This window comes from Populus euphratica, unplaced genomic scaffold (genome assembly GCF_000495115.2).
Source record: "Populus euphratica unplaced genomic scaffold, PopEup_1.0 scaffold3.1, whole genome shotgun sequence".
Lineage (NCBI taxonomy): Eukaryota > Viridiplantae > Streptophyta > Magnoliopsida > Malpighiales > Salicaceae > Populus > Populus euphratica.
The window spans coordinates 4,524,428-4,544,872 of NW_011499847.1; the positions used below are offsets into that span (position 1 = coordinate 4,524,428).

General features: G+C 34.1%; 4 protein-coding genes across 9 annotated transcripts; 2 read left to right on the forward strand and 2 right to left on the reverse strand.

Annotated features, from left to right (window-relative positions):
• Positions 1 to 3,609: 3,609 nt before the first annotated feature.
• LOC105108933 (probable polyamine transporter At3g19553) lies at positions 3,610 to 6,239 on the reverse strand. 2 transcript variants are annotated; one of them, XM_011003453.1, is made up of 3 exons: positions 4,856 to 6,239; positions 3,872 to 4,454; positions 3,610 to 3,767 (listed from the first exon to the last, which is right to left on the reverse strand). In XM_011003453.1, exons 1-2 carry the CDS (start codon positions 5,818 to 5,820, stop codon positions 3,911 to 3,913), a joined length of 1,509 nt encoding a protein of 502 aa, XP_011001755.1. In that variant the 5' UTR covers positions 5,821 to 6,239; the 3' UTR covers positions 3,610 to 3,767; positions 3,872 to 3,910. The 2 variants fall into 2 exon arrangements, with proteins under 2 accessions (XP_011001755.1, XP_011001745.1); XM_011003443.1 differs by lacking the exon at positions 3,610 to 3,767 and having other exon boundaries at positions 3,817 to 4,454; positions 4,856 to 6,238.
• Positions 6,240 to 9,502: 3,263 nt separating this feature from the next.
• Positions 9,503 to 12,151, forward strand: ERV1 (Erv1/Alr family protein). Its single transcript, XM_011003464.1, has 6 exons — positions 9,503 to 9,814; positions 10,171 to 10,248; positions 10,357 to 10,404; positions 11,194 to 11,258; positions 11,671 to 11,748; positions 11,854 to 12,151. The coding sequence occupies exons 1-6, from the start codon at positions 9,599 to 9,601 to the stop codon at positions 11,963 to 11,965; spliced, it is 597 nt and encodes a 198-aa protein (XP_011001766.1). The 5' UTR covers positions 9,503 to 9,598; the 3' UTR covers positions 11,966 to 12,151.
• A 219-nt stretch (positions 12,152 to 12,370) lies between these two features.
• On the reverse strand, positions 12,371 to 13,556 carry LOC105108950 (histone deacetylase-like protein). The gene is made up of 4 exons (XM_011003477.1): positions 13,475 to 13,556; positions 13,190 to 13,329; positions 12,929 to 13,054; positions 12,371 to 12,806 (listed from the first exon to the last, which is right to left on the reverse strand). Exons 1-4 carry the CDS (start codon positions 13,511 to 13,513, stop codon positions 12,629 to 12,631), a joined length of 483 nt encoding a protein of 160 aa, XP_011001779.1. The 5' UTR covers positions 13,514 to 13,556; the 3' UTR covers positions 12,371 to 12,628.
• A 1,764-nt stretch (positions 13,557 to 15,320) lies between these two features.
• Positions 15,321 to 20,048, forward strand: LOC105108958 (uncharacterized). Of its 5 annotated transcripts, none has more exons than XR_839148.1 (4): positions 15,321 to 17,058; positions 19,152 to 19,213; positions 19,385 to 19,446; positions 19,641 to 20,048. XR_839148.1 is itself a non-coding variant. In XM_011003489.1 (3 exons), exons 1-3 carry the CDS (start codon positions 16,971 to 16,973, stop codon positions 19,857 to 19,859), a joined length of 369 nt encoding a protein of 122 aa, XP_011001791.1. In that variant the 5' UTR covers positions 15,321 to 16,970; the 3' UTR covers positions 19,860 to 20,048. The 5 variants fall into 5 exon arrangements, 1 of the variants encoding a protein (XP_011001791.1); XR_839147.1 differs by lacking the exon at positions 15,321 to 17,058 and adding an exon at positions 18,890 to 18,915; XR_839145.1 differs by having other exon boundaries at positions 19,152 to 19,446.
• Positions 20,049 to 20,445: the final 397 nt, after the last annotated feature.

A 20,445-nucleotide genomic window follows, 5' to 3' on the forward strand; every position in this document is an offset into this window, starting at 1 on the left:
TTTCTTTTTGTGCTTTCTCTCCAGCCATGTAAGGATTTTTCAGGTTGATCGATGGAGTCTTTTTTTTTTTTAAAGAGAAGCAGACTAATGTCCGAAAGGGCTTTGGTGGGCTTGGGAGTCGGTTTAAGACGAGTCAACACACGTGTGGTTTGAGAGAGGGCTTGTTTGTTTGCTGTGTTATATACGTCGGAAATATCTCCTATAAATTTGTGTTTTAAAAATATTTTAAAAAAAATTAAATTTATTTTATTTTTTATTTTAAATTAATATTTTTTATATTTTATTTAAGATATACTGATATTAAAAATAATTTTTTAAAATAAAAAGCACTTTTAAAAATAATTAATATCATAGTTATAAACACTTTAAAGATACGTTTGTAATTGTATTAGCTTTTATGGTTATGATTTAAAAAATTATTTTATAATAAATATTTTTAATTGAGATTGATTTTGTAAAATATATATTTGATTAAAAACATTGTTGAAATTAAGGTTGAATAAAAAGTAGTTTAATATATTTAGTTAAGAATGCTTTTCAAATTGAAATTATAAAATAATCACAAAACATATATTAATATTGATGATTTTTAATTGAAATATTATAGATTTAACTACTAATATTAATTATATCATGAAAAAAACAATGTTTTATATAAATATTATTTTTTATTGTCTCATTAAACTATATATAATTTCATCGTGTATGAATTGCATACGATAAAGACTATAGTTTTCATGGCTTTCTTAGCATGCAACAATATCATGTAAAATATCATCAGGAATAAAATTGGAATTATGATCAAATTTTACAAATGTTATGTCATCATGTGATTTTCTTTTAATGTAATTATGTAGTGCCATTAAATAATGTTAAACACTAGTTTTTTTTAATAAAACACAATATCTAAGAAATTTTGTTGAATTTTTTTATTTTTACGAGATCAGAGCCTGTCCAATGTATTTTGTTATGGGTCGGACCCTGTCAAACCATCAACAATGAAGATGAAGATATGTAGCAAAGAAGAAGGAAAAGGGGAAGAGCAGGCTACCTTGCGTGGTTTATTTTCCTATGATGGTGTTGTTATTATTGTCAAAAGTGACTCGATGTGGTTCTTGTGGTGGTGACGAAAAAGATAGGCGGTGGTGCCTCTTTTTATTCCTGTGTTGGCCTCGGTTAAACAATTATTTTTTATTTTTATTTTTCCTTATGTTACCTTTTGTTCTAGAAAAACTTAGATAAGATATTATTTGCAAAGCTTAAATTTTTTGTTTTGGTTAAACATCAGGTGCGACCTCAATTTACGATGGGTTCCAGCAAAACAAAACCATGTATTACCTTAACTAAATATATATTTTTATGGCTCAATCTCAATCTCACACGTAATTACATTATCAAATAGCCACTAAGAGTTGTTAATGAATCAATTACATAATAGGATTTCATTTAAAATTATATGTTTATGTACATGTACATGTATATACACACATAATAATAATTATTTTATTTAAAGCAATAAAATCTTTTTTTATATAACTCGGGGTATCCAGGTCAGCTTACATGCATCACAACTAATTCTTGGACCCACTAAATACCTTGCAAACCCAGTAAACAAGTAAAACATCGCAGGAATAACAGACATGCACATAAAAAATCAAACCTGGATATAGATATAAGAAATTTCTTTCCAGGACCACAACATCACAATCCTCTTTATTTTTAATAAAAGAATAATCAATGTATATACGTGTACCATTAAGTCACAATTAATAGAAAAATATATCATGTTAAAACCTTTATCTCCACTTGAAAAAATTAGTTGCAGTATATTTAAAAATATATCATGTTAAAACCTTTATCTCTACTTGAAAAAATTAGTTGCAGTATATTTTGCAGGCAACAATATAATTATTGTTCAGAGATAAAAAAACAAAAAAAAACAAAGAAGAGGATGTGTGTATTTTTCTTAATCAATTATTAATTTTTACATTGTGAAATCAGTTGAAACTTTCATGTTTTTCGATTCAAATATTATTTTTAATCTTAGTTTTATGAATTTAAATTATATTTTAATGATTTTATTTGATTATCTAGTTTCTCATTAGAATAATATAATAAATGAATTTACATTATGTATGGATTATAACACTGCTTGAAAATTATTAGGTGGCTGTTAAGACTTAAACTCGTGACCTCCCATGGACAAGAAACTGACTCTCACCACCTGGCTACAGCATAAATACATCCCTCATGCATAGATATAAAAACATAGCAGCACTGAGAGTCTTGGCCGTAGAAAAAGCTTATCTTCTTCTACTGCTCATGATTTCGAATCCTCATGTTCACGCTTATTATTTTTATGATGTTTTACATATTCATTGGATTTACAAGATATTCAATAAACTGTAAAATTAGTTTTGGTATGCACAAGCTAACTCGAACGCTCACATAAAAAAAAATATAACATATGCTATATTACTAATAGTGGATTTTTCTTAACAATGCGAGACAATGATTTAGCATTTTCATGGTTTGTGCGGTGTCTAACAAATTCAGGCTATGAGTTAAATTTTTATTTATTTTTTATTAATATTGTATTGGTGGTTGAGATATTATTTTTGTAAATTCTTTATTGATCATGTAAATTTTATGTTCATGGTTGCCCATATTAATTTATGGGAATTTAAAAATTAAGTCTATATCTAGATTATGACAAGTGTGCTTGTTGTTTTATGATTTTATAAGAGCGTAAATATATTTTTATTTGGGTTGGTTTATATTTTGTGCCAGAATAAATTAATTAGGCGTGGGTTTAGTTAAGGTTCTATGGTTTTTAATCTTAGGTTGAATTAAAATTGGTCTAGGATTGGATTGAAACCCATCAAAATAAAAGTTTGGTTAATGAAAATTTTGGCTGGGCTAAATCTTTTATATAGGTTATTGGGTTAAAGGTTTAAGGCTAATAATCAGTCAATTAGCCTAATAAAACTGAATTACGATATAATTAAAAACAAATCAGAAATTGGGGTTATTAATGAATAATCAATTTGATTACATTTTAAGCTTAAGTTAGAATCCAGGTTAATTAGGTTTAGGTTCGGTCTACCTATGGAAATTGGTTTGGGTTAAAGGAAACATAGCATTTTTATTTTTATTTTTATTTTTATTTTTTGCCTAATTTTTAAATACAATAAATACATGGACTAGGACTAAGTACAAGAATCTTAACCCGTGAGATAAATAAATTGATTTAAATTATAACAATTCATTTAAGCAAATCTTTTTATTTTTGTGTTTTTAAAAATACTTTTGAAAAAATTTTATTTTTATTTTATTTTTTTTAAATTAATACTTTTTAGTATTTTTAAATTATTTTAATACACTAATATCAAAAATAATTTTTTAAAAATAAAAATATATCATTTTAATATACTTAAAAATAAAAAATACTTTAAAAAATAAACACAATTACTCGTACAAGAGATCTTCCAATCAGCAGCAGTTCATTGAAAAGTTTCTTCCAAGTATCACTTGGTTGCCAACAGGAAAATCACCGAGCACAAAATTTCTCTCTCAAAAGCACTAGAAATCATTTCCAATTGCCAGTCGTGCAGATATTGATCTCAAATCACGAAGGCTCAAAGCTTGTTTGCTATAAATTTAAACACGCCCTTTTCTGCCGTAAAGTTACTTGGTGGCAAGAACTGTTCTACAGAATTTCCAAGAGCTCATTGGGAAAAACTCACCTAACAAGACATCAAAATACTTTTGCTCTTCAAGGACATCATATGGCACTTTATGATAGCAACAGTTTACAAGTCATGAAGATCATAAATTTATTTTATAAATTAATGGTAGTGTTGAGCAGAATTTTGTGTATGATTACCAGTACAGAAATATACAAGGATTCTCATTCGGATTTTAGAACTCCTTCCACCAAAACTTCACAGCTTTCCTGGCCCAGTTCTGTTGATGGCAAATCAGAAAGAAGGCTGACTGAAGCCTCATCTGCTACCTGCTGTTGCGGATGTAGGAAAACCAAGTTCTCTTCCCGTGATGTATTGGAAGGCAATCCCGTTTCTTCTGTATCAAATTTGGCCCATTTCCTGTCCCTGGCATGAACTAAGGTTGGATACAAGAGGAACCCCAGAAGAATAACCACACCACTAACTAAGAATGTCCGCATAGAAGCCAGGCACATAACCAGAACAAGTAACAATGCAGGAGGCAGGCAAAGCAGTGCTGCACCAAATGTTTGCAGGGGAACTTTATAAGGCCTATGGAGTTCTGGCTTCTTTATCCTCAATTTTATGAAAGCTGCAAACTCAAGGAGCATTCCTATAGCATATAAGAAGTTCAGAAATTCCAGGATCTCCTGAAAACTCATCCAAGAGAGGAAGATTACTCCAGTAGCAGAGCACAAAATGCTAAAGGTGGGAGTTCCATATTTGGACCTGCAGAAACACATTAAAGCACTCAAATGATGTAAATTTTTCCATTTTGAACAAACTTTACACAATATTTATGGTCTAGTTGATTGTGTTTGAAGTTTGGACCTGGAAAGCATAATGGTTCGATCAATTTGATTAGGAACCCGCATCCTTAAGGTGCACTAATAGGGCTTATTTGGCCAATATAACAAAACTTGAATTTCAAATACTGAAAAATAAATTGATGCGCAGCATTTATGCCTTAGCATCGCCCTGATAACATTGTCTCTGAAATAATTGAAATAGATCATGGAGGATATTTTGCTTGTGTTGCTTCATAATAGATTAATTTCGAATCAGAAAGAAAAGCAGCAATTATTGGAATTCAAATCAGTGAAGAAAAAAATTGAGACATATTGACTGACCTTGAAGCAAATATAGATGGAAGCATTCCCATCTCACTCATACCAAGAAGTTGAAAAGCATCACCACTCATTTCTGCTTCAAACAATCCCAAGTTAGACATCGCAGCGGCTGCTTGGATCCACCATTTGAGCCAAACCCCTCCAATCAACATCCCAACTTCTGCAAAGTACCCATCACTCCATTGACTAGAAGGCGACTTCAATGCCCCCGTGCTAGCAAGAAGTGGAATTAAGTATGAAGAAACCACCAAAATCACAGAGCCAAAAAGTGCCTTTGGGAATGTCTTGCTAGGGTTTTCAATCTCCCCTGCTAGAGTACTAGCCTTATCCCAATAATTCAGGTTCCAAAACATGCAATTAAAATATCCCCTCCAGTCTACTTTCTTAAAATCTACAACTAGCCATTGTTTAGGCCTAATTCGAGGAATGGAAAGAAGACCCATTACAACAAATGGACAAAGTGAAAAAACAGCGAGGGAAACTGCTGAAAATCCAACAATATGTAGACCTCTGTAATTCAAATATGTCAAAGAAACTGTAATGCCTAAAAGAGCAGGAATTCGAGCTATTGATTGGTTAAAAATAGGAAATGAATGTTTCAAGTAATCAAGAAACAACACAGGGTAAAGGGCATTATCCATAACCCCACTAAACCATTTCCAAAATCCTTCTTGGAAACCCCAGAAGGGACCAAAAGCTGAAGATATCCAAATAACATATCCACCATTCTCAGGGAAACTCGTGGCCAGCTCTGCGGTGATTAGAGCTTCTGGTATGCTCCAAATTAAAGGGAATATCAAGAAACCAAGCAAAGACAATAAAGGGCCACCTCCAGCCCTCACTGAATCCTCTACACCAAATGGACCCCCAGATACATCATAGAATATCAAAGCAATAAGAGGCAATAGAGTTAGTTTTGGACTTGTTTTAGCTTTGTTCTCTGCATCACTTCCCTCTTCACCCATCCACACGAACAGGATCTAGAGGAGGTTTAAACTGGGACCCTGGACTTAGTTTAACTGGGTTTCACCTAAAATTCAGATCTTTATGGATCTATGAAGCTAGTTTCTCCATACCAATCGATAAAAAGTAAAAGAAATTACCTGTTCCTGAAATCTGAATTTCAAGATAAACAACGTAGAACTTCTTTCTCTAATTAGATCTTTAGATGCAAAGAACAGAAAGACCTGGTCGCCTTGTCTTTGTAAACCCGAGAATTTGTGCTCCCACGTCGCGTTATCTTCTCATTATCATTGCATCGGTGGCTTCCTATCGATCGTTTTCTCATCTTGGAAACGCGAGGAAGGTAGACCTTTTGGAGGGGTTGTAACCCCCGTCCCCCACTCTCCTGCTTGCATGGAGGCAGTGGGGCATAAGTGATAACTGGCGCGGACATTTACATTAATAAAAAAAATAGTAATAGATACGCATGACAGTATTAATTAAAATAAATATAATAAGCATGGGCTGTATAAATAAATATTATATTTTATGAATGGAGTGTGGTAGGTATAAGATAAGATAGAATAATATACTATAAACAATTATATTTATGTTTTGTTTGATATTTGCAGTGTGGATCATAATGATTATTCGAACTCAAAAAAATATTTTTTTAATATAACGAAGAGATATATATTTTTAGAAAAAATATTATTAATATTTATTTAAATATTATTTTATTTTAAACAAAATCCACAAATTTTAATTTAAAGTTCAAGTATATACGAACATCCCTGATTTTGATCAACAATTCAGCATTACAGCGTCAAATAAATAAGAGTTCAACATACCTAAAACAGATCAACATTAAAAAAAAAAGAGAGAAAGAGAAAAAAGGGGGTCTTTTTCCTTATAAAGTCGTTCAAAACAAGCGAACAAAAATAAAATCTTTTTTCAATTTAAGATACTGATTCTCCTTTAAAATTCTCAAGCATATCTTTTAACGTTTAGCGGTAACAACACTACCGAAAACAAAAATCCTAGTGTATGTCTCGTTGAAAGGTATAAGAGACATCATTATTGTATAATGATATTTCAAAATCTAATATATTGGTAACGAGGTAATGAGATTATCTGTTGTGGATGTGTGTGTGTAGAGAGAGAGAGAGAGAGAGAGAGTTAGTATCTCCTCCAACATATATCATTTAAAATATAGTTTATTCTTTTGATAAGTTTAAGATATATAGTTAATAAAATTAATGATTTTTTAATAAGAGAATCACATCTAAAGTCTAAAAATAAAAGTGTTTGTTTTTTATTTTTATATGATAAATGTTATGAGAATTAAAATATAAATACTTACAAGATAGAAATTATGAAGCTTTTACATGTAGTCATTGAATATTTACAATCCCTAAATCTTATCTTTTTTATGGAGTAGAGGGGTTGAAAAGTTATTTTCTCATGATGACATTAATAAAGAATAAATATCTTTTATACAATATTAATAAAAAACAAATATCTCTTACCTTTTATTAATTAGATGAAAGTACGACAGACCATTGAAAAAGTTTTTATACACCCATAAATGAAACAAGACAAACATCTTCAACACAAACATTTATGTTAAGAGTCTTAAAAATAAATAAATAGAATCTTATGACTCTAATATGGCCTATAACAACTTTCATATCAATTGGATTTGGCGCAACCAAGTTTATGGGTAGTGAGTTTGCCAGCTCGTAAAACTCATGTTCAATTGGTTTCATCATGTGGCTGGTTTAAAAATGTTAGGTGTCATAGCCTGTCGAACCCATGTTTATTTAAACTCAACACGTGGCTGATCTTAAAGGTATTGAATCTGCTGACTTATTGAATACATGTTTGTTTAGGCTTAATATGTGGTTGAATTTAAATATATTGGATATAACAGCTTGCTGGTTGCTGGTTTTGACTCAGCATGTGGTTGATACAAGGACACTAAGTTAGGTAGCTCGCCAGTCCACTACTTGTCTAGGCTTAGCAAGTGGATGTATCCATACATATTCAGTCTTTCTAAACAAAAACTTGGACTTTTTCACGAAATGATAAAAATATTGACTTGTCATTATCCAAGCAACAAAAAAAAAAGTTCTATTTCATTTTCTTTTGATTATTAAAAACAAAATAGAAAGGAGAAAACTAGAAAAATTATTTAAATTACAGGTAAATTATGATTTTCACCTTTGCTCACGAAGTCTCAATAAAATAAAGTGATATCAATATATTGAAAATTGTCTAGATTATAGGTAAATTATGATTTTTTTTCTAACTAATAAAAACATTATAAGTAGTTGTTTATCGATATAACATGTATGTTTTAAAAAGTATTTTTTTTTCACATGATACTAAAAACACATCAACATTAAAAAGAAAAAATCAATCGCGGATAATCTAGCCCTTTGCAGATTATAGGTAAATTATGATTTTTTTTCCAACTAATAAAAACATTGTAAATAGTTGTTTAGCGATATAACATGTATGTTTTAAAATTTTTTTTTTTTCACATTATACTAAAAACACATCAACATTAAAAAAAAATAATCAATCGGGGTTAATCTAGTCCTTTACCTTTCGGAATAAGCAATGCTCATAAATTATCTCACTAACGTGCTATTTTCTTTTACCATCAAAATGTTTCCATGCATTTTTTGTAAACACTTTATCGTTCAACTAGCAACAATTATTTCTAATGAATTAATCAAAATTTTATATCAAATTTGAGCTTTTCATGACTGCTCTGGGTTTAAATGGCATAAATATAGGCTTTATCTTTGAACTTATTTCCTGCAAGATAAAAAACCATTTGATAATTAAATTAGCAACCCACGCGAGGGAATGAAAGTATAACCAATAGAGCTCACAAAATAGAATAGCCATGTGTGATGTGATCTTCAATGTCAAGTTCTTGAAAATTTGTTAACAAGGTGGCTAGAAATGTTTATAAACCTTTATCATGTTATCTCATCACGTGAAAAGTATTTTATGAAAAAATAATAAAAAATAAATTATTAATTGTTGTGTTTTGCTATATCATTGTTAAGAAAATTGATGTTTGTAAATAATTAGAAAGATAAGTGCTATTTAAGGAGATAATCTGGCAGGATTACCATTGATCAGAATGGCATGCAAAGGTAAAGGTCATACTAACAATTTATGTGTATTAGTATAAATAGCGTGGAATTCAATTTTTTTGAGGTAGTTATTGTGTATTTGTAATATATGCTAATCAATAAGATTACTAGAAATTTATGAAGAAGGATCTGGTTCCAAAATGACTAGGACAAAGCCCTGTTTTGAAATGAGTGTTTAATCTATATATATTATAGAGCAATGCACTCAGGACGGAGGGGACTCCCTTAAATTTCTCTTACCAGTCAAGGGTAGTTCTTTAAACATGAGAGTAAGATATGTTGTAAATTAATAATGTTTTGTGGAAGATGGATAATTTTTTTTTTTTTTATTTCCTCTTCCCTCTTGTTAATTCAAAATTAGAGACTGAATTGGATAATTTTATAAGATTTAGGGATCAGAGTGGAGAAAAATGAAAAAAAATTGTTAGCACATGTATCTTACATGTGAACGTGTGGACAAGCCACTGTGGCTCATGACAATGCATGTAACTTTATTCTCTCATCGATGATGATCTTTTTTTTTTTATATTATTAGATTCATCTTAACATTGCAAAGTAAACAAACCAAACGAGCCCTTCATCCTTCCTCCGACTCTCTACTGTCCCGCCCTCTCGTGTCCGCAACAACATGACTGACAATCCATTGCAGCATCTCTTTCAGCAGGTCTCAAATTGTATCCAAACACATTTGGCTAATTTCACAGGCCAACCTCAGAACCCATCTTCATCCACGAGCAAAAACACTGTCTTCTCTCTCTCTCCGCCTTCATCACATCTATCATCCAAAATATACCCAGCAAACAGAGACACTTCCACTGTCCAGCCTAAAGACGTTCTTAACAAGGTACCCCGTTCATTGTCTCGCCTTAGATAATCATTAACCTTCATCAAATTTGAATTTGAGTTTCCGATATGTGTGTCTGGTTGGTTTCTATGGAAAGGAGGTTAAAGCCCTCAAACTGTCTGGCAAAAGTCCTGAATGGATTATTGTGTTTTTGAGGATTAGTTTTCCAGCATAGGTTTCCTTTGCAGAAACTAGACTATTAAAGGAGAACTTTAAAGCTTGCAAAATACGGGTAGAGGTGTCAAAAACTAGCATAGAATTCCTCAATCTCATGTAGTTTTTAGTTGCCATCTGTTGGGGCTGCCATTTATATAAACAAGTATGCTCGATTAAACTTGTATTATCTATTTGTTCAGGAAAAGTCTGCTGCTCCCGTGACTAAAGAAGAGCTTGGAAGAGCTACTTGGACTTTCCTGCACACGCTTGCTGCTCAGGTACTCCCAGAATGCAGCTTTACTCCTTTACTTCTCTAAATGCCCTGCACATTTATTTGTTGAAATTTAACTATTCTATTGATGATAATTTTAAACCTTTTCTCTCAGTATCCTGATCATCCAACTAGACAGCAAAAGAAGGACGTAAAAGAACTGGTAACTCTTTATACTTGCTTCCTGCAATATTTCTCACAGTGACACTATTTGTCAAAATAACTATTCCAATTTGATGGTAAACACATGAATTTATTTTTATTTTTATTCTTCTTCTTCTCCTTCTTCTTTGTTTTTTTTCCCTCTTTTTTTGAACTGGTGAATTTATCATTCTTGAGCTTACATAAATTAATTTTGTCTCTCAATTATTAATTAGATGAAGCTTTGGATGAGTCTTGTGGAAATAGTAAATCAACCAGGAACAATCCATGACACAGTAAGAACTTAGAGAGAGAACCTTGTTAATGATATTAGAAAAACCAAAGTTGATCTTGAGTACTAGTCTATGATTTGTCTTGACCAAAGAGCAGGCGATTCTATAACTTTACAACTTTACTTGTCCCGACCAAAAGTGTACACCTGTGGCTTGGGCAGGTTCTATTAGTAGCTGAATCATGCCCTGTTCTACTGTTCTAGTAGTTGCCACCGATGTGACTCAACTGTATTTAGACCTGGCCAGCCGATCTTGAGGTCTCCACCATCTTCAGTTGCATTTTCTTTGGACATGAACAGCCCATTTTAGAGGAAGCTGATATGCAAATGGCACATTCTTGTGTGCTTGAAAAGCTCAGGCTGCCTTGCCATTGTGGTTCATTCCATTTATAACTAGATGTGTTATATTTCACTCCTCACTCAATCCCTGTTCATCCTGTCTAAAATCGAGCAGTGAATTCATTCCAGTATGCTTATAAGATTTTTAAGATCAACTAACAGGATTGCTTTGGCATTCAGATGGCAATTTTATCTCGGATGTACCCTTGCCAGGGATGTGCAGATCACTTTAAAGAAGTTCTAAGGTATACTGATGCTGTCCACCCCAAACCCCCCCACCCCCCACCATTTTCCATAATAGCGTGTTCTAGACTACAGGTGTTGTCTACTGTTGATGCTCCCTCTTTATGAAATGGTTCTTTTCTGCACATTGCTTCAGTATACTTCCCGTCCAATTTCTCTTTGATACTCTTCTATAATGGACAGTTTATTGCATCTGATTTCTCCATTATGCTATAAACTACAGAGGGGGGGGGGGGGGGGGGGGTGGAGCAGACAGACAAGGAGTGGGGCCTATAATTGATCACTGTAATCTTGACCTCGGCAAGGGGGTGTGGTGCGGTTTTACTCTATACGACTAGCAAGCCTCTTCGAACAGCCTGCATTTTTAATGGATAGTTTACTTATGGCTGGTATGTGTTTTTATGTGTTTGGCAGAGTAAATCCTGTACAGGTCGGATCTCATGCTGAGTTCTCGCAATGGCTGTGCCATGTGCATAATATAGTTAATAGAAGGTAAGTTAAGATGTCAATTCTACCTTTGGTCTTGATCGTAGACAAACTGCTTAACCACCCTGGCAAAATTATTTATTCTTGCTAACATGCGGGTGATTTTAACAGCCTTGGTAAGCTAGTATTCCCTTGTGAACGAGTTGATGCAAGGTGGGGCAAGCTAGAATGTGAGCAACGTGCATGTGATGTACAAGGAACTACGAATCTCGATGAAGATTAATGTACCTCTGTACTACTATACTGAAATTGAAAAACCATGTTACGAGTTCATAGTTTAATACAAATTTGTCAATAACGGTTCGAATATCCATTTGATTGTATTGCTTCAACTTTTGATCCATAATTTTGAATGTCCTCTGGTGCTAGCATTTAGATGCAAGACAATTTAACTCGGTAGGCTTTTCAAGGTTCCCTGTCTCGATTTCTTTTCACGTTGCATCGAACTTACTACAATTAATTCATCAAGGTGGGCCGTGTAACTGAGGAAGTCTTGCTAAGGCTGACCTTAACACTCGTAAAGCTTGATAGTTTGTCACAGCAGCAAGAGAATTCCTCTTGTAAGACGGAATATATAAAATAGAAGTAGCTTTCAATGGATGGTAGTAAGATAAGAAAAATCAAATCATTCACAAACTGCTTGTGACCAAGATATAATCAAGGTTTCTTGTTTTGCATTTTGATTCAACAGTAACATAAAACCCAGTTAAGTTCCAACCAACCGTGGAACCCTGAAATACAAGGTGGTAAAGGAAAGAAAAATAAAGAAGAGAACCGCTGCCAGAAGCAAAGAGACAAAATTTAGCTGACCGATGATGGGTCCTCAGCTTGATTACCCCGTGAACTTTCAAGAGAGAACCCCAGCCTCGATTGCTAAGATATCAGTTTAACTGTCTGATGATGCACCACCCTCGGCTTGATTACCCTTTGAACATTCAACCGAACGAGATGGAGGTGCCTCCCCAAATTTCAATATATAAGCAATCTCAGAAACAGGTTTCAGTTGCATAATCACTTGAGCATCTAGATACGAGTCGCAAGCAAAACACCAAACCGATAGATCACTGTAACCAAAAGCAAACCAAATTCAAATTCCAAACCAAGAAAGGCGCAAAGCCGATTGGAAATTATCAAGCAAACCAGCAATAACCGCCACAAAATGCAATACTCGCATCGCATGCCATACCTGTAACTGAGAGCCAAACAATGGCTGGTTTGATGAAAATGTTGCAACATATGCTTGTTCACAAAACGGCTGCAAAGTACATCCTTACACGACAAGCATAACCAGTTCTCTCTTGGATGTTGGCACCTTCAAACATGTAATCAAAATAATTTCAACAAATCAGAAATTCTTGAAACATCTGATTTGTCTACAAGTATTATTTTTTTATTAAATAAATAAATAATAAATGTCAGGGTTTGAGAGAAAGCGTGAAAAGATTACCTGTTGCAAGGAGTATCGGGAGGTGGTATGTGAGCAAGATCAGAAGACAGAGAAGCCAAGTGATCACATGATGTTCGGGCTTCGACCCAACCCGATTCTGCACCGTACATATCGTTCTCGTCATTTTCAAATCCCGGCTCCTATTGTTATTCACAGAGCTTGGTTAGAATATAGAATCTAATGCTTCGAAAACAAGATTTTTAACAATTCTCTATTTGGGTTAATATCTAGAAATTGTAATATATTTTTGTAAATCTTCTAATTTTTATTTTTTTTTGGGCTTACCAGAGGAGTAGAGGAAGAGGCACCAGCTTGATTTGCCATTCAGGAGTCTGTCTGTCTTCTGATGTTGGAGTTTGTGAGCAAGGTCTTCTGATATTTCTGATGTTGGAGTTTGTGAGCAAGGTCCAAGAGGATGCCTGAAACGACACCATCTGCTGTCACGTGCTAACGTACTTTTAGGGTGAACTATATTTTAGACCCTGTAGATTCAACAATATTCCACTTTGCCCCCCGTAGCTCACAATTTGCCAATACTAAACTTGTAGTTGTCAGTTGTTCTTTCAGTCTTTAAGCTTTATTTCTTTGTTTTTTATATTTATTTTATCATTGACTTTTAATACTATTTTCTTGAATAATTATTTTCTTATTTTTCACGCAGTCATGTAAAATAACTGGTTTGGTTAAGAAAGTATAATTTTTAACTAAATCTAAATAATTAATTTATTGTTCAAATAGACATATTTTAAGTAAAATATTGAAAGTTTTGTCAAAATAAAAAGTGCATAAATAATAAAAGTAAATCCCGACGGAAGAAAAACAATCTTCATTCCAAAACTTAAATCATTGAAATTGTTTTAAATATATATTCAAAAAAACATAAACATAAGTTTTGAAAATGGATCCGCAATATCAGCTGGGCTGGTAACACTAAAGCAAAGAATAAGCAATAATCTCTTGTAAATAATCTAATTTACTACCATAATAATATCAAAATTTATTTGGGAGCGGATCAATACAGAAAGGGCTAAAAAGCCTTCGTGATTGCTACAGAGGGTTTCGAGCCTCTGACCCACAGCTCTAAGCTAGTACTCAATGGGCTAAATCACATAAAGGCCCAAACCAGACAATTCTACGGCCCGTCTGACACACCGGGAACCTAGGGTTTTGTAACGCCAGTATAAAATGTCACTTTCCTTTCCGAGCTCATAAGCGCCCCGCGAGTTCCATGCTTTCAAGTCTTCTCTAGCGTAAGCTTTAGCGATCAGTAACAGAAAGGATGGGTCACGCTAATGTCTGGAACTCTCACCCCAAGAACTACGGCCCTGGTTCTCGCACCTGGTAATCGATACGAGAAAATGAAAGTATAATCTGATATCAAACCTATGTTGTTTACCTTATGATAAAAAGGGTTCTATCAGTTTTCCTTCATATGCTTCTTCACTGTGCAGTTAGTTCTGAAAGATTGCTTTTTTATATTATTTGTAGGAAATTGACCTGTTGTTGTCATGTTTTGATTATGTAACTGGGATCTATTATTGTTGTGTTTGGATATCCCAGAAATAACTATTTCCTGTTTTGGATGATTTAGCGTTTATGAGCACTATCATCCAGTGCTTAAGATGATGGTTTTAGCTATGTGGTCGGTAGGGTTTAATTTTGAAGTTCGCTGTTTGTTATAATTGATTTTATCAATAATTTCTGGATAGGGTTTCAAAGTGGATCCATGTTGTTAGTGTCTTCTTATTTGTGACACCGGGATGGTTTAGATAAAAGCATGAAATGTTGGTTTATGGATTCTGATGTATGCCATGTTGTTTTCTTGTTGATTTATCAGCCGCGTGTGTGGGAATCCCCATGGTATTATCAGGAAGTATGGGCTAATGTGCTGCAGACAGTGCTTCCGTAGCAATGCCAAGGAGATTGGATTCATCAAGGTAAACTCATTGACTAGCCTTAAGTTATCTAGTTTGAACTGTAATCTAGTTTGGTATGTTAATTGATTAGCCTATAGGTTGTTGATAATCGTTTTCATTCTATGCTTTTTTTTTTTTGGCAGTACCGCTGAGGAAGAGCTAGTAGCTCGTGACCTACTAGACGAGCAGAAGATAGCTCGCTTTTGTTTTATGCAGTAGAAGATACCTCGTGTCCCACTAGACTAGTATGAGATAGCTTCCGTACCACTTGACCAGCAAATGTGTTTTGCACAAGTATGATTGATTATAATTTTTATGTTTGAATTAACTATTAAGACAATGTTTTGGGTAGTTGATTTGCTGTGGAACTTAGATTGATGTTGGAAATGGAATATTTTCAAATTAATTGATGATATTTTGGAATAATCTCCTATAGCATTATCGGTCTCCTTTTCATAATTGATTTGTTATAATCCAAGCGTTTCTTTTGAATTCTCTGGCATGCACCTGTCCGCATCACAATGCTTGTTAAATGATCTGGTGGCAGCTGCCATCTTTGGGTACTGAGATTTTACCATCATTCGGGTGCTTCAATCATGGTTTACAGCTGGTGGGGTGCACCGATCCTCGTATAGTTTGAGAAGAATAAAGTTTGAGAAGAATAAAGGTAAGGCTGCATTGTAAATGTCGGTGAACATATCAATGGCCTCTACTTTTGTTTTTTCTCTTTCCTACTTTCCATGGTAATGTAGGGGGTGATCTCAGGCACTTTTTTGAAGCAAGGGGAAGATATAAGCTCATCCTTGCTCTGCAAAAAGTACATTTTGAGTCTGCTCAACTGTCAAATATTACATACAGTGTAATTAAGAGATGTAAGTGTTGCTATAACAAACAAGCCTTTAAGCGAACCTTGATGGAGTTCAGTGGGTGTTGTCAAATTTCCCACTCTTTTCTCCCTCCGCTTGATCCTGTTATAAGGTTTAAAGTAGAGGTGTTCATATGCATGCAATAACTCGTGGCGTGATCTGTTAGGAGAATGTGACCTCTTCTATGCTATCCAGGCACAGATAGGACTCTTGATTGGCACCCTCGAGTGCTCAACGAATCTTGAATGTGTGAGGTATGCAGGGAGGGCATACTCACCAACGCGATCTCGAATTCGTGCCAATTTTTTTAGGACTAATAAATTGATTTCACTTGTAAATTAGCATCTACCAAACGGAGCAGGTCAGAGACTATATCCTAAACAATACTGAAGCAAATCAAGCGCTCTACAGGATTATTGATCAAGTCTTCTCGGAAAATTGCATCCGAATGATCTAAATTCTTCCCGGTACTGGAAGATCCTTAGGATCCTCCGATGTATTCGGAAGGATGATCAGTGGGAAACTGTGTTTTTCACTGAAGATGACAATCACTGGGAAAGGGGAATGCAGTATTATAAATGCTTCATAATGTAAGAGAGCTAACTTTGGAGTTCATGTATAAAAATTGCAAAATGTGAAAGGCAAAATGCTTGATTTTTCTCCTGCAAAGAACACGCGTCGTTGTCAGGTGTAACACTGTAAAAACTTCTATTAAAGAGAAATTGATGAAGAAAACGAAGGAAGCTCATTTCAGTTTTCAGGACTGTTAAAGACTGATGAATAATGTCTTTTCGACTGTCTGCACAATTTCCATATGCCTTCCTTTTTCACAACAAGACCGTGAAATCGGCACCAGAAAGTTCATAATCACTCGATTCTCTTCTCTCACAGGTAAAGGGGCCAACTTTTAGAGTTACCAAACAGCAAACCCCCTGTTAGATTGTTCGTTTTGCCACTGGCATTTAGGGAATCTCAATTTGTTCATTTGTGATTATTGACATGGCAAGGATGTCTGTGTTTGGATTCTGGGCTCTGATCCTCCTAGCTGGAACTGCCTACTTGTCTTCCACTTACTCGTCTTCTCATGGTAAGCTCTATTAACCCAAGTTTTATATAGTTTCATTTTAGTACTTTTAATCCATTAAATTTGATTCTAGCTTTCGTATATATATTCTAAGTAAATTTTCAAGAGATACAATTATAATTTGTTCGCTCCTTGTTGCCATATCTCCATCTGTTTCTCTGCCACAAGCTTGCTGTATTTGTAACAGTTGTTAAGGTAGAAGTAGAGAGTTAGAATGCTTTTACATATGCATCAATATCAATAATTGAGGCATCACTATTTTTGTTTTGGTCATCTCTTACAAGCTAAAAAGGAGAAGAAGAAGAGTTTCTTGATTTTCATGATTGATTTATTAGCACTAATTCATCTAGTTTAGGCTACTGTATATGGGACTCACTTTTGGTTGCAAAACCCTATTCTGGTGATGATGAACTTTCCCTTGCAAACTCCATTACTATTCAAGCAATGAGCCCTTTGGACCACTAGGCCATATCACCTTCTGTTCCCAACAATTTCCTTTTCACCGTCCATCATCTATGCACGTGCCTTGCGATCATAAAGTAAAGTAAGCATTCACCAATTGTTTTCTTTTGATAGCAAGGTTTGCAATTAAAGGACCATGATCTAGTTTCACCATTCTTACTAAGTAATGTATTCAGAATTATCATTAATTTATATAGCTTAAACTTGAGGGGGCCGAGAGAATTTTTTTTGGTACTTAAGCGTTGTTGATTTTAGGGTTGTTTAAAAAATCAGTTCATTTATAATATATATATATATATATATATATATATATATATATATATATATATATATATATATATATATATATATATATATATATATATATATATATATATATATATATTTCAGATAATAATAAGTTAAAAAAACTTAAGATATGGATATCACATTGGTGAGGGTTAAAATTTTTAAAACCTAGTAAATTCAACTCAACTTTTTTTAGTTGTTATATATTTTGTTTTTTCATTGCAATTGATTTTTCTATTTTAGTCCATTTATTTAAATGATTAAATTTATGAAAATTAGCAATATAAACTATCTATAATATTCAAAAACAAATTAGCCTAACCTAATATATTAAACCCGCTCAAATTTTAAAAAAATTAAATGGGTCGATTTTAATTTGTAAAATATCAAAAATTAAATTAGATATAATTTTAAATTCAAACCCAACCTAACTATACCCGTTGCCAATCCTATCCGAAATTTTTGTAAATTCTCACTGTGTGTGTATGAAGATTGTACTCTAATAGTGTAAAATTTATTTATTTACTATCGGTTCTCTAATCTCACTTTCTCAATTCACTTTGGCGGTGCAGAGCATGTCACGGTTTGGTGCTCTTACCAGAAGAATTCCCTATCAATTATCATTACCTTTTCCTACCATGAGGTATTGTATGATCAACATCACTTTACAGCGGGTGCTGTCCTCTCCATTTTAGCTGCTTAACAAGCACATATGTTGCGGTCTTGATCCTGATGATGCTAACATCTTTTTGTGCTATCATGTAGAACTTAGGTTTGCGAATTGAGCAGACTTTGCTTACTCATGACATGCTCTGCACCGACAGACATAGAAGCACCAAACCGTGAAGGACTATAATCATCCATGTAGAGCTAAAGAGAAATTGCCAACTTTTACTTAGGTCATCTGTTCTTGACCGCATTGCCCTAACCGGACGTGAGCAAGGCTGATATATCTCTGTATAGGAAACCTGACCCAGGACAATAATGATTCCTGATTTTACCTCACACTTACCAAACTGGACCACTGATAATCATGTAGAAGATGGGATTAGCTGAAGTCCATTTACTCCGGTGTGTCCCTTGAGGATGATTAAGGACTAACCTTCACTTGTAATCACCTTATCCTTTCTTAACAAAATCAGGCATATTATTTCATCTGTTTTTCATGATTACACGCATTAACACGCCACAGAACCCATGCAAAGTTAAATTTGTGCTTGCCAGTCTCGTGTTTCATTTCACAAATTCTTATCAGAGCATGTCTATTTTCATATACTTTTACTGCAATTATTTACCTGGATCTCAGGTTGAACTTTACATGGGTCTAAACTTAATGAACATGTCAGGTCATGGTTCTGCATAACCTAGTTGCATAGCTGGAAGAGCTCTGCACCAAGTTAATATAGTGGTCAGTGGTCCTACCTTTCCATATTAAGGAAGATGTCATGTGAAATTGATTTTTTCGAGCTCATCGGACTTTCGTATCATGACCTGTGACGAACAAAAAATTTCAAATTCTTAATTGAAGTTTAATACTGTCTCTTTTCTGATCATTTCTGTTATATCGAATTAAACCCAGATTTGAATTTCTCCAAAACTGAAGATAGCACAACAGCTACAACATCATTCAAAGAACCAAAGGTATGCTTCGTTCTTTAAATTCCGACTCAACCTTAAATTTACTCTACAGATGAATTTGTGAAGCTGTCAAGAAAGCATTAGTTTGTGCTGTTGCATGGAGGCTGCGGAATCCAGTTTCTTTAAATACATTAGACTGTGCTAAAGGTCAGATTAATGGATTCTCTGGTTATTTATTTTTATTTCTCTATTTCCAGGAGGGATGCTATAGTCAGCGCATTTCTAGTGAAGAGATTCAGAAGGACAACATAAATATGGAGGGCTATAGCAATATTGATCCAACTCCGAAATCTACTGCCACCATAGTATCCAGACCAATCGAGCATGGCACTCCTCTCGTACCTTACATTCCAGGACCAACACTGCTGGATCACCCGAAGCCAGGCAGGTTCAAATCACCGCCTTCGCCTGCTTAACCGTTTTATCACCAGCCAAAAACAAGTCCTTACATCAGACATGGTAGTTTTGAAATACGGAGCTATTTCAAAGATGAGGTTGTTTTCTGAAGTCTTATATCAGGTAGTCACCATCATAAGCTGTCCTTAGTTTGTTTGCTTGAATGATGAAATCTTAAAGGCAGACTTGTATATCGCATCGTTGCAAAATTACTTGTCTAATGCTTGTTTTTGGCTTTTTGGTACAAAAGGATGCTATACTTAACAATTCCGGAAATGGCACTCGTTTTGCGTAGTTAAAACTCATTTATGTGACTCCTGAAACCGAAACCTTCTAGCAGGCATTAGTTTGCTCTCATTTAGTGCCCAGACATCATTCAAGCTGGTAAGCTGTAGCCTAGCAAATCTTAACTAATGCATGCTGTAAAGTGACCTTAAATGGTCACATACACTGAAATCACCAACATGAAAAATAAAAGCACAGGCATGCTAAAAGTGACTGCAATAATCTCCTTCACCAACCTCCCTGACCATTGTTTCTTCTCTTTCAAGGTAGTTTGTGTGCCCCTTTCACATTTCTTAATTTCTAGCACCAATGAATTATCTC